Source organism: Spermophilus citellus (assembly GCF_964194105.1).
Source record: "Spermophilus citellus genome assembly, chromosome: 6".
In the NCBI taxonomy this organism is placed as follows: Eukaryota; Metazoa; Chordata; class Mammalia; order Rodentia; family Sciuridae; genus Spermophilus; species Spermophilus citellus.
In genome coordinates, this window is record NC_138187.1 from 75,600,350 (window position 1) to 75,614,582 (window position 14,233).

A 14,233-nucleotide genomic window follows, 5' to 3' on the forward strand; every position below is an offset into this window, starting at 1 on the left:
AAAATGCGAATGTTTTCTCTGATATGAGGATACGTTTTTTATCCCCTGTCCCACTCTTAGAATTAAAACGCATGCCTTATTCACCTCTTGTCTCAGTAAGCATTAATTCCTGTGAAAAGACATTGGCTTTTCTCTTATATTCAGATAGACAAATGGTAAAGAGAAAGTTATAAAGATTTTTATTCAGATTTTCTATTCCTGAAGAACATGTAAATATTTGAATTTTTAAAAAGTTATCAGATGTATTTGTCTGACCCACCTCCTCATTCATAAAGTTCTCCTTAAGATAGTTTTCAACCTCAGGCCTCAAAGATATTTTAGGAAAAATGGGCATTTTTCCCCCCCGTATTCAGTTCTCCAAGAGAAACGTTTTTTTCCGTCCCAATTACAGTGTGCAGTATCTTCACAATGAATAGCAACCCACAAAGTCCCGGGACCTTCAGGTGCTCAAGGAAATCGCGACGATCCTGCTGAGTTAAATTCCAAAACGAGGAGGACAGTCCTTGGTTTCCCGAGTGTTAGCTAAATTAAAAGCTGTTTCCTCGCCTACACCACACCTGGCTTTGATCCTCCAGGTCGCTCGGGGAAGTCACTGAGAGGCCATGCCACTCACTTTGCAAAGACAACTAAGGAAAAAGCCTTAGTGACAGAATCAACAAAAAGAAAAAGAAAGAAAGAAAAATTGGAAACGAGGCTGTCAGCAGCAGCTCCTTTCAGCCTTATATCCTAATTTCCAAACCCGCGCCCCCCAACTTCGCAGCGGAAACCCGCTTCCGGTCTGCGTCACTTCCGTCGTCAGCGGCACACCCCTCCCCTCTGACTACCCAATTGACAGCCGCAAATCTATATTACGTCACGACTGCGGAGATGCAGGCGGCTCTTGCGCTTGTGACAAGACTTTTGGGGAGACTGCAAAGAGCGCTGTGTCCCACAGAAGATGTGTGGACTGGCATGGATCGAGCGGAAGACGTTCCTAGCCCGAACAACGTTGGCAGGCCATCAGTGTTCTTCTGAGTGACCTCCAAGAATAGGATGAGGCCAGTTTATTTGACCGCATCAGCTCCCTCTGATTTCATGGAATTGTTTGCTAGGCAAGCACCCCTCCACTGCTCGGAACCCCCATTACCCCCCACCCTCCCGCATCTTGTTTTAACATAGGGTCTCACTAAATTGCCCAGGCTAACCTGTAATGGAGGCTACTCCTGCATCAGCTGTGATTACACGTGTGGAGAACCACGCCTAGCATCCTAGCACCTGCCTGCCTTATTGTGAATATATCTTTCCCACCTGAGAAAGGAACAGATTGGGAAAAATAAAATTTTTGTTACTTACAAGTGTGGTGTTTATCAGGATTCTTGGGTGACCCATATCTCTGTAATTGTGAAGTATGTGATTTCTAGTGCTGGGCTTGATAGAGTTTAAATTACACTTTGTAACCTCAGGAAAGTTTATAGTTTTGTAACTCATTTTCCTACTTGATATTGTTATTGAAAATTAGGTAAAATGCTTCAAACACTACTGAAGCAAAGTTAGACCTTAATAAATATTAGATAGTGTTATCCATGTATTTGAAGACTACTCAGGAGGGAAAAACTAAAGTCAAGTAAATTCTGATAGACCAGAACTAACTTTTCTATCTCAAGTGGAGTGAAGATAGCAAGTTTTAGGTGTTATGGAAATATGTGTAAGAGGTTCCAACCTAAGGAATGGGGGTTGTAGCAAAGGAAAGAGGGTTACAGTTGGTTTCTAAAGAGGAGAGTACCTAGATAATTTGAGAGATTGGATCAGCTTTAAAAATCTGTGCACAGGTAATTTATGAGCCATAGTGACTGCTACTGATCAAGAAGAGAATCAGCAGATCCCTTGCAGACCACATGTATTCATGTAAATGCTTTCATGCACCTGTTGAAGAGACCCATTTCCTAAATGTAGGAAGGCTGATCATATTTAGCTAGAAAATACAGAAGCGATGTTAATACTCATTGATTGGCTCATGACCAAAGTCACAGACCTAAGATGACTTAGATGTTTTGAAACTCAGGATATTATGGGTCCTCTTGGTGAACATAAAGGAACTTTGTTAGGTTTTTACCAACATACTCTTCCTACTGATAGGGAAGAAATATTAACATTCTTTTGAATAACCTATACCATCTAAAAAGCATTTGTCTCTCTACAGACATTTATTAATGAAATTATATTGATTTCTTGGGCCATATGGCAAAAGAGAATTTCCTGATGGGAAATCTATCAATCCCAATTCATCTGAAAGCTGACCAACTGCACTAAAATCACAATAAACATTACCTTAAAGATTGAGGAGTTTTTCAAATTATTTTTTAAAGATTTATTCCTAGCTGGCAGAACACACTGTTTCTTGAACACTTCCTTAAAGTCATGAGCAAATTGATCTGAGTAATAAATTGAATTCAATTCTAGGTGCAGCTGGTTCTTCCAAGTATTATCTGTAGTTTAAAATAGTTCTTTCTAAGAAATATTAGATGTAGTTTTTTTTTTTAAGTTCCTGGAGTTGGCCAATATTTTCCTTCATTGAAGTTTCAGTTTTGTTCTACGTATGCACTTACGCATTTTTTTTAATTTTTTCTTTATTTTGTTGTACTTTGTAGAGATCTTACTGTAGCATTCCCTTTTAATTCAATGAAGTAATTTACAATAACTAGTTAAGAAAAGTCATAATCCTAAAGATAGTTTTATTACCGCTGTTTACCAGTGAGGAGTCCTTGCTTCCCTGAATGCTGAAGTATAACACCAGAGAAGCACTCGAGGCAAGTGCAGGGTGGAGAGTAGAAGCTTTAGTAAAGGACAGAAAAAGAAGACTTCTCTAGGAGGAAGAAGGGGACCCAAAAGGTGGAATCCCTGGAAGGGCGAGGTCTTCCCTTTTTTATAGCTAAGGTCTTCTTTCAGCTTTCCCACACTCTTTTGTTTCCCTTTATCTTTCAGTGATAGAATATAGGTGGGAAGGCCTGAAAGGTGGGAGATAGGTGGACTGGAGGAGTAATCTGGGCAGGAAGGGCCTGGGGCAGCTTTGATTAGCACCTCCTGGTTTGCTAACCTTACCTACCTATCTGTAAATCTGGCTTCAGTTTCATCAGGTTGTTTTCTATCAGGACTTTTCTGATTTCCTGTATTCAAAATATATTTTCAAATAGTATTACTCCATAGAATTTGTTATCTCCTCTAGATCAAGGACTACACCAAAATTAGTTTTAAAGATTTTAAGGGATTTAAAAAAATTCAGGGAGAAATTATGTTGCTAAGGGCTATTTTAAAAAATAGATTCTCACAATTCTCTACTTCAATTCTTTACAATTATTCCTACTACAATTTACAGTTGATAAAACATTCAATATGAACTGAGGTGTGTTTTTTCTAACAACTCAGTATATCAGCATGATTTGTTTAGATAATATACAATATATTCTTTAAACCAATAATATTCAGGTTTTAGTTGGGGCCAGTTTTTCTTCCTTCCAGTTAGTAAAAATCTCAAATTTAAAAGTTTAAATAAAACTTTGTTTCCTTGGTTTCTTTTTGCCCCCAGTGGTACTGGGGTTTGAACCCAGGAACATTACACCATAAACTATTTATTTATTTATTAGTTACATCCCCAGTACTGAGACATGGGCACCTAGCAATTTGTGACAGGATAGCAAGTTCCAGGCCATGGATTCACTAAATTTCCCTGTCAGGCCTCAAATTTGCAATCATTCTGCCTCAGCTTCACATGTGGATGGGGATTATAAACACATGCCACTGCTATGATCTATAAATAAAACTTTCCCAGGCCCCCTTGGAGTGTTTTATATTGAACCCAGGGCCTCAGACAGACTAGGCAGCACTATACCACTGAGCCACATCCTCAAACCCTATAAATATAACTTTTTAAAATGAAAAAAAAAAATTCTAATGTTAGAGCTATCCCATTACCAGGTAAACTGTTCATAGAAAAGGTGTTAAAAATCTAGGCATGGTGCTGTAAACCTGTATTCCCAGCCACTCTGGAGGCTGAGGCAAAAAGATCAAAAGTTTGAGAACAGCCTCAGCAATTTAGCAAGACCAAGTCTAAAACAAATAGGTTGTGGGTGTAACTGAATGGAAAAGTACCCAGGGGCTTAATAAACACAAATAACAGAAGAAGAAGAAGAAGAAAGAAGAAGAAAGAAGAAGAAAGAAGAAGAAAGAAGAAGAAAGAAGAAGAAGAAGAAGAAGAAGAAGAAGAAGAAGAAGAAGAAGAAGAAGAAGAAGAAGAAGAAGAAGAAGAAGAAGAAGAAGAAGAAGAAGAAGAAGAAGAAGAAGAAGAAGAAGAAGAAGAAGAAGAAGAAGAAGAAGAAGAAGAAGAAGAAGAAGAAGAAGAAGAAGAAGAAGAAGAAGAAGAAGAAGAAGAAGAAGAACAAAGTTTTTAACAAATTTTTCAAATATTTTACTTTGTTTCCCCAATGAAGGAAGAGGACGAGGAAGAGGAGGAGGAAGAGAAGAAGAGGAGGAAGAGGAGGAGAAAGAAGAAGAGGAGGAAGAGGAGGAGGAAGAGGAGGAAGAGGAGGAGGAGGAAGAGGAAGAAGAGGAGGAAGAGGAAGAAGAGGAGGAAGAGGAAGAAGAAGAGGAAGAGGAGGAGGAGGAAGAAGAAGAGGAGGAAGAGGAGGAGGAGGAGGAGGAGGAGGAGGAAGAGGAGGACGAAGAAGAGGAGGAAGAGGAGGAGGAGGAGGAGAAGGAGGAGGAAGAGGAAGAGGGAGAGGAAGAGGAAGAAGAAGAAGAAGACAAAGTTTTTAACAAAATTTTCAAATAGTTTACTTTGTTTCCCCAACCCACCCACCAAGAAGAAGAAGAAGACAAAGTTTTTAACAAAATTTTCAAATAGTTTACTTTGTTTCCCCAACCCACCCACCCCACCAGGATTGAAACCAAGGGTTATTTACCACCAAGCTACATATGTACCCCAACCTTATTTTTTATTTTGAGACAGGGTCTGTAAGTTGATAAGGGCCTTGCTAAATTGCTGAGGCTGGCCTGGAACTTGCTATCCTATCACAAATTGCTAGGATTACAGACATGTTCCACCACGCTGAGCCTAAATTTTCCAATATTTTAAAGAATTAAAATGAATAAAAATGACAACAGCACTGCTCAAAGTATTAATCCCATTTTATTAAAAACAAAAGAACAATTCATATTACTGTCTCTAAAATATCATTAGGCTATCATGAAAATTTTTACAAAATAAAATTTATAAAGTTTTGCTTGAAAGATCTCCCTTTATATAAAGATAGTTCTTTTTAAAAAGGTAACTTTTTTAGAAATCTGAAATCCAGGGGGGAAAATATGTAAAATGTGGTTTATCTTGTCTAACAACTAAAGAAGCTGTTATAGTTTCAACAAAGAAACTAGGACTAGAAATATCTCTTTAGCGCACTGCATTATGTCCTGGTGTCCCACATGACACTCATAAAAACTGAAAACATTATTGCTGTTCAATTAAAATTTTATAAGTGTCCTTTATAAAGGACTCAGGGATAGAACGGCCTGTTTACAAACACACGATAGTTTATATAGTCAAAAGGATGGTCATTAAAATTAATTTGCAAAGATTCAGCACATCCCTTTTTTCCTATATAGGTTGAAGCTTGCCTTTACTATCATAAAGTTGAAGAATTACTACTTTTTTTTTGGGGGGGGGGTACCAAGGATTGAACCCAGGGGTGCTTACGCACTGAGCCACATTCCCAGCCCTTTTTATATTTCGATGGGACCTTGCTAAATTGCGGAGGCTGGTTTTGAACTTTGATCCTTCTGTCTCAGCCTTGAGCCATTGAGATTACAGGAACACACCACCGTGCCCAGCTGCATGGAAGTTTTAAAAGGGTCTTAAAACCCTAGCATTGGGAAGACGGTACACTTCTTCTAGTACAGGTGACCAAATATTTTAGCATGTTAAAAGGCCACCCTACCTCCTGACTAAAGTTCAAAGTCTCTTATGCAAAGCTTGCTTGGTCAAATGGTTTCAAAATCAGTTTTCTCTCATTCCAGGCTTCCCCCCCACCAAGACCCTGAGCATGGTAAGCAAGGGGGTTACCTTTGAATTACACCTCTAGCTGAGGCTCTCCTTTTGAATTGTTTTAGGCACGGATTTTGATTTAGGCTCCAGGAACCTACCTGATGCTTGGCAAAACTGTTGGGGGAGGGAGCCACCAACTGAACTCCGTGATTGCTGGTATTCCATAGTTCGTCTCCCAATCAATCCTATTTAGAATTAAGAATCGTGGCAGAACCCCAACACTGCCTGCCCAAGTGACGGGAAGAGTCAACAGACAAAACTTTTCACTTCAGCGCAACAAAGAATAGCAAAACAGTAGCTGCTAAATCAGGGAAACTTAGGACTTTCCTCGTTTCCAGACAAAACTCTAGACCACGCAGTAAAGTGAGCCCCATCAACTTTCCAAACGGTGACGAGAAAAGACGCGAGCACCCAAGGAAATCCCCAACTCTCAATCAATAATCTCCCACTTTCTAACCGCTTTGGGTTCCGCCTACCGGAAGTGAAACTGGAGGAAACGCCACGTCGAACGCGTGGGTTGACGTAAGCGCGCTGACGTCATGCGTCGTTCTTCCGGCGATGGGTGGTCCTGGGATAGGGGGGGAGAGGCGGAGCGGAGGCGGGGCTTGGGGCTGGTCGAGCCTCTGGTGGGTAGGTGGGTTCAGACTGAGGGGACTACGGGTCGGCGTTGGGCTCAGCGGACTCGAAACAAAGGACTATCCGGTAGGGTTTCGATTAGGCACCTTCTGGTTAGTGTCTGAGCGGCGGGTCGAGGCTTCTGGGTCATCCAGTGCCCTCGCGGCGCGGTCTCAGCCGGTTTCTCCTCGCTTCCATACAGCCAGCGCCGCGTTGGGGGACCCCGCGTAGCGGCACCTGCTGCTGAGGGACCCCGCGGCCCGCCCAGGTGCTCATGATGGGGCTGATCTTCGCTAAACTGTGGAGCCTCTTCTGTAACCAAGGTGAGAGCGATAGAGCTGCGCAGCGGCTGGAATCCAAGCCAGCGGGGTCCGACCCGTGAAAGGGGACAGTGGAGGCAGTGCTTTTGGTGGTCCGAAACATTCTTAGACGCAGAGAAGTGACTTAGTCCAGGGGGTGGGCAGAAACTCGGTATTTTAGACCTGGAGAATGTGCAGGAGAGACCTGGCATGTGGGGAGAAAGAGGGACTCAGAAGAGAAGGCATCTGGTCTCCCAGAATCCAGACAGTATTTTTGGATTTTAGTGGAGCAAAGCGGAAAACACTTAAGGATGCCTGGAGGCATATTTGAGGGCCTATTCAATTTCAATTAGGCATCCTTGAGTCTATATTTTGCCCCAGGATAAGTGTTCGCCCAGGAACCTAAAACTTCTTTATCTTTCCTTTTTTTTTTTTTTTTTTTTTTCTTCTTCGAAACTCGGTGTTTTGTTTTCCATCCTACTGTCTAAGCCTTTGCACCTACTTGTTCTCCGATTTCGCTAGGGAATGAGTTCTTTTATACCGGTTTCCGGAAATCATGCTAACCTCTCCACCTTATTTAGGCTTTTTAAAAAAAACCAAAAAAACCCTCAGTGTTTTCGGTTTTGTGTAACATGTTACGTGTCCGTAATTAGTCGAGAACAGGTTATGAGACAAGTAGAAGTTGCAAGTCCAAAGGGGCAAGAAGTTGTAAAACCTGTTCTGAGTCAGAATGAGATGTGGTTTCTTGTGAAGAGAACAAATACCCAGACCAAAAAAAAAGGGGGGGGGGGCAACAGTAAAGTTTTAAGGATTATTTTAGCAGAATGATTTCTTAGTAATTCAAACCACTTTTAAATTCATCAAGTTTCATTTTGCCAGGCATAATTTTTAAAGCATTTTGGTTTTTTTATGCTAGTAGCAATTTGTTAGTTAATGTACAAATCCTTTTTCTGGATTTAAGAAGTCTTGAACTAGAATGTGTGATGCTTCACTTGTTCTTTAAACTGGTAAGAACACTAGTCTTTCCAGATTATAAATATAGATAAAATAACATATATGCAACATGTGTACCCATATATATGTAAGTATCACTTTTCAAGTGATTTCAAAGTGATCAGAATTTTAACTACCTGTGGATATTATTTACAAATTTAATACTTATTATTTTGACAGCTAAAATGTTCTGAATCTTGTTCTAAGAAATGACTATGTTAAGGAGTGTTTAAATACATAATTGAAAGCATAAAGATTAATAATCACTTCTGTTTATCATTCCCCTTAGCTTAACAAATAGAAATTACTGAAGTAGTTGATTCCTTGTGCACCCTATTCCATTTTCTTTTCTCCCTTTTCTCTTGTATTACTGTCATTTATCATGTTTGAGACTTTCTGGCTGAAACTGGAAAGTAGTAAAAAAATATAAAGTATAGAAAATAAAAGACATTCATGGGCTATATTTTATAGTCACAGAATTGCTTATGCCTCTTAAATTACCATTTCTACCTAGAATTTTTATTTAACTTTCTTGTTGAAAATTTAGAATTAATGGTTATTTAATTTTATTCTCATTCTGCAAAATTTACTCATATTCCATAAACCAGTCTTGGGAATTAGGCATAGGAGATAGAAAAATTAAAAACAAACCAAAAAAAAAAAATGCAAACCTCACATGCTCTTAGAGCACTCAAAGATTAGTAGACAGACATAGAACAAGCAATATGGTAAATTGCTTCCCAGATATTCCTAAAAATGTAGGTGGCATCAAGAATGAAGTGATCAATTTTTCTTAGGTGGTTCCTGGAATACTTTGCAGAATAAGGTATACTTGGACTTAAAGATGAGTAGTAGGTTAGGAAGCGTGCTACGCTGGGTAAAATGGGCATACTCTTCTCTGGAGAAGAGCTAATTAATACAAAAGGGGAAAAATGAAATACTTTGGTACATTTAAGGAAGCTGAATAGTTTTATTTGGTCGTATAATATATTGATTTGCTTGTTGCTTAATTAGAAGAGATGAGAGTGAAGAGTTAACAGCAGGAACCAAATCACGTAGGGCCTCAATATGTAGAGCAAGCAGTGAGAGCCATTGAAGAGTTTGGTCTTTGGATAATTGTTTAAAACAGAATGATATGATGAGACTTATATCTTAGTCCAGCGTGGGGTTGTTTTTTTGTTTTTACTATATCAGCAAAACTACCAATCGAAGTATCTTCCATTTTCATCACAATACACACCTAATCCGGAAGTATTCAGTTTGGGTTGTATATTAGAATAATGCCCATGATCCCATGTTAGACCAGTTAAATCAGAATGAGGGAGGGTGTCCTGGGCATCCGTGCCAAGATAATTCTAATACGAAGCAGTGCTAAGAACTACTGATTTTATGTACTCCTTTCCCTTAACTCTGTTTCCATATTTCCTCTTTGGTTTCGCAGCATTTTAGAGCACCAAGCATCTTCTTATAAACAAAATATCTTTTTGGGAATAAGTATACTAAAACATGTATGTATTATCTAAGTAAAGCAATTTAAACATAATTAATCCTTGCAAATTTGTATTATTTTAATTTTAAGCTAGAAGGTTAATACTTTGACACAATTATCATTGAAATAATTTCAAAATCCGATTGCCTTTGCAAACATTATTTTATATATTTATGTGTTTGTATATGTGTATTTTCATAAAACATACTTGTGGGGGCTATCTTTAAACTTACGTCTAAAGTTTGACATATCATTTAACTTTTATAGGCCTGGTCCTTTTTTTCTGTTACGATTGCACACACTGTTCATCAGTTTTTTCCTAGTGTAATCTAGAAAGACAAATGAAATAAGTTTTTTGTTGTTCGTTTTCATAATCAAATAACAATAACATTAATTTCATTAATCATTTCTTTCTCATTGGTGATTTTCATGTTATCATTTTGAGCATTAGTATCTAGCTTTCTTTTTCTTTTTTTTTTTTTTCTGGATACTGGGGATTGAACCCAGACACACTTTACCACTGATACTACATCTTCAATTCTTTTTTTTCCCCTTCTCACTAAGTTGCTGAAAGCCTCGCATAGTTGTTGAGGCTGGCCTCAAACTTGTGATCCCCCTTCTCAGCCTCCTGGGTTGCTGGGATTACAACATGTGCCACCATATCCAGCTTGATATCCATCTTTTTATGAGTGTTACTGTACATTTCTAACCTCTTAAATCTTGTTTCTTACATTTTCCCCCTTTGCTTATTCTGCTCGTAATTCTGGACTTTTTGCTGGTTTCATATATACCAAACTTATCTGTCTGCTTCCTGTCTTCTAGAATCTTCTAGAACATTATTTATCCATACCTTAGCAAGGTTCAGTCCATTAATTTGTTCAGATTTCTGATCACCCCATTCCTTAGAAGACTTTCTTTGTCATTTTATTAAAAACAGCACTCTTCCTGTCTTAACACTCTCTGTGTCTTTACTGTTTTTCTGAATAATATTTTTCTATACCCACAATCTATTATGTTTATTTACTTGTTCTATTTCTTTCAATGGAAATAAACTTGTGGAATTAACTTGGTCTTATTCACTCTTATATTTACAGTGACTGGCAAATAGGTGGTGCTAATTTTTGTCAATTTTTTTTTTGCTTTATTTTATGCAAACATGAAGTTTTATATCAAAGTAGCATATAAATTGTTTTTTAAAAAATCGAATAATTCTAGTCTTAAACTGATAAGTATGTCAGTCATGTCTCTATAAACTTTCTTCTAATATAACATACTTCCATATTTCTGAATACTATGCCTGTATGGAAATTTTAAACATTATCATTTGCTAACTTATGGTAGAAGAGAATACTATTATGCCTGTTCGATTCCTTCATCATCATAATATAGGTTTTTGGTATAATTTAATCTCTTTTTATGAAGACTAAAGTCTTGTTACCCCTGGGCCATAGCGTGCTTATAATTGTTTCTGTTTTTCCTTTAATATTTTTACCCCAGTGTAAATAATTACAAAATTGTTTTAGTTTTCTTTGCATGTTTGGCTAAGAGGTTCCTGCTCCAAATCCAACATTTACCTCTCTGCTGGTTTGAACTTGTCTTTGCCATTATTGTACGGTTTTTTGTTTGTTTCCTTAAACCAAGTTACTACATCTCAAGCTGTTTTAGTTTTTTCTTTTTGGAGACAGGGTCTCACTAAATTGCCACAGCTCTCCTCAAATTAGTAATCCTCCTGCCTCAGCCCCTAGAGTAGCTCAGATTATAGGCATGACATTTTCAGTTTAAAGATAAAGATGTAGCTCTTTTGCTGGATGCGGTGGTGGTGTGTGTCTATAATCCCAACTTCTAGGGAAGTGAGGCAGGAGAATTCAAAGTTCCAGGCTAGCCTCAGCAATTTGGTGAGGCCCTAAACATTTTAGTGAAACCCTATCTTAAAATAAAAGATAAAGAGGACAGGGAATGTGGCTCAGTGTTAAAATACCTCTGGGTTCAATACCCATTACCCCCCCACCCACCCACCCCCCTCAAAAAAAAAAAAAAAAAACAGCTCTGTTGGAAAGTTTTTGTTTCTTTGTTTTTCACAGGAGAGAGAGAGAGAGAGAATATCCTTTCTTTTTTTTTTTTTTTTTTTTTTGGTAGATGGACAACACACACAATGCCTTTATTTATTTTTTATTTTTTTATGTGGTGCTGAGGATCAAACCCGGGTCTTGCCCATGCTAGGCAAGTGCTCTTCCACTGAGCCACAATCCCAACCCCATCATCTGTTGGAAATTTTTAAAAATTTTCTCTTAGGGTTTTTTCCCTAGAAATATTATTGATTATATTATTGCTAGATTGGTTTTCAAAGATTACTTTCCATATTGCCTTTTTTCCTACCTGTATTTTCTGGGTTATTTCCTTTGTCTTCCAATCTCCCCATGGAATATTTTGGTTCAGCTACTATATTTTGTATATATAAAAGAAATTTTTCTAACTTGCTAAATATTTTCTTACTGTTTTTGTGCCACTGTTCAATGAATATTGTCTTTTCCCTCTTTAGTTTCTTTGAGGTTTTTTTTCTGTTCTCTAATATTATGTTTATATTTTTTAATTAAGCTTTCACAATGGAAACTTGACCTATAGCTCTCTCCTTTGCATGAATACAACTACTGTTTTATAGATTTGCATTTTGATGGGCTATGCTATGACTACCCCTAAAACTTTTGTAGGTATTTTTATTTCTCTTAAGAAACTGCTTCATCTTTTGTTTTATATTATCTTTATACTTTTATCAGCAATGTTTGAGAGTTGTACTTGTTCCACATCCTTACCAACATTTGCCATTGTCAGTCTTTTTAATTTTAGTTATTCTGTTGGATGTGTAATGTATCTCATTATAGCCTTAAGCTACATTTTTCTGGTGGGCATGCTAATTTCCTTGTTCTTACCATTTTATTTATATATATATATCTTTGAAGACAGTTCAAATCCATTATTTATTTAAAAACAATATATATCTATTTGTTGTGTAATTTTAGAAATTATTACTATATTCTGAAATGGGTTCTTTGTCAGATTTATGTTTCGTGAATATTTTTCCCCAATCTGTGACTTTATCCTCCCCATCCCACTGCAATGCAAGGGATCAAATCCCTGGCCATAAGCATGCCAGGCAAATGCTTTACCACTGAAGTGCACTCCTGTTCCACCTCTGTTCATTTTCTTAATGGGAATTGTCCTGAGAAGAAATTGTTAATTTTGGTAAAGTTTTGTTTCTTAAACAAACAAAAGCTCAGTAACTTTTATCTTTAAGGTACCTGCTTCTTTCATCTGGAAGATTAAGCTAGTGAACCACCTCAGATTATTTTTGGGTTATGATATGACTAGGAATTGGGTTTCATTATTTTTTCACATGGCTATCTGTCTGTTCTAGCATAATTTTCTGAGACTTTTTCCCACAGATGGATTACTTTGGAGCCTTTGTCCAAATTCAAATGATCATATATGTCTTCCTTTCCATTGGTCTATGTCTACTCCTAAGCCATATTACACTATCTCAAATACTATAACTTTATGGTAATTTTTGTGGGTTTTTTTTTTTTTTTTTTTTTTTTTTTTTTTTTTTTTTTACTAGGGATTGAACCCAAGGATGCTTTACTACTGAGCTAGACCCCAGCTCTTTTTATTTTTTTATTTTTGAGACTAGTTCTCACTAAGTCGCTTAGAGCCTTGCTAAGTTGCTGAGGCTGGCCTGGAATTTGCTGTCCTCCTGTCTCAGTGTCCCTAGTTACTGTGGTTACATCACATATGCCACCATGCCCAGCTTTGTGGTAAAATTAGAAATTTGTACTCTAGAGTTCTCCAACTTTGTTTGTTAATCTTTTAAGATAGAAAATTTTAGTATTGTTTGTTTGTTTTATATTTTACTAATTCCTGCCACTTACTTCCTTCTTTTTACTCTTTTTTGCTACTTCGCTTCTTAAGGATTAAACATAGTAGTACTGATTTTCTCTCTTTAAATGCAAGTGTTTCAAAGCTATAAATGTCTCTCTTGTGTACTACTGCTTTAACTGTATTCCATAAATTTTAGTGTTGTATTTCAGTATTCAGTTTGAAATATTTTTTACCATTTTTTTTTTTTTTGGTGATTTCTTCTCTGACCTATGGATTACTTATGAGTATGTTGTTTTGTTAAGCAAATATTTGTTGATTTTTAGATAGGTTAATCTTAGATCCTAATGTAATCTCTTGTGGTTAGAAATATACTCTATAAGATTTCAATTTTATTTCAAATTTATTGAGATTTTTTTTAGTGACCCATCTGTGATCTCTTTTACTCTTTGTACAGTTTACATTTTTTCAACTGTGAACATGGTCATAGAAGCTTAAAGGCTGTGGACTAGATTGTCTTTGCCCCTTAACATTTGTCTTTCAAATCATTACATTCCTGTGGACAGCATTTAAACTTTCTAGATAACTAAATATGTTAGATCAATAAGAGTATTTTGTTTTGTGTTGTTGTTGTTGTTGTTTGGTACCAGGGATTGAATCCAGGGATGCTCTGCAACCAAACTACATCCCCAAACCTTTTTAAATTTTGACATATCTCCCTAAATTGCTGAGATTGGCCTTAAATTTATGGACTCTGCTTCAGCCTCCATAGTTCCTGGGATTGCAGGTGTGTTCCACCAGCTCTCTTTCAGTATGTTCTTGTTAAAGTCTTCTCATCATTATTCAGTGAGTTGGGGGAAGTACATCTTTGGATTCTTTTTAACTTTTAGAACACTG

The 14,233-nt window shown here is 37.3% G+C and overlaps 2 protein-coding genes across 8 annotated transcripts in view; one reads left to right on the forward strand and one right to left on the reverse strand.

The window, feature by feature from the left end:
- The window catches only part of NSUN6 (NOP2/Sun RNA methyltransferase 6), a 52,029-nt gene extending 45,610 nt beyond the window's left edge, over positions 1-6,419 (reverse strand). For 4 of the 5 annotated variants that reach the window (XM_081298779.1, XM_081298776.1, XM_081298777.1 and 1 more), the window contains exon 1: positions 260-769. In XM_081298779.1, coding sequence (XP_081154905.1) covers positions 260-267 — 8 coding nt within the window. In that variant the 5' untranslated portion in view covers positions 268-769. Of the gene's footprint in view, positions 1-259; positions 770-6,168 lie in introns of those variants that run through there. The other variant, XM_081298778.1, reaches the window with a different exon arrangement.
- A 249-nt stretch (positions 6,420-6,668) lies between these two features.
- Positions 6,669-14,233, forward strand: part of ARL5B (ARF like GTPase 5B) — a 203,422-nt gene continuing 195,857 nt past the window's right edge. For 2 of the 3 annotated variants that reach the window (XM_081298782.1, XM_081298781.1), the window contains exon 1: positions 6,669-7,008. In XM_081298782.1, the coding sequence (XP_081154908.1) occupies positions 6,960-7,008 (49 nt within the window). In that variant the 5' untranslated portion in view covers positions 6,669-6,959. The remainder of the gene's footprint in view (positions 7,009-14,233) is intronic. The other variant, XM_081298780.1, reaches the window with a different exon arrangement.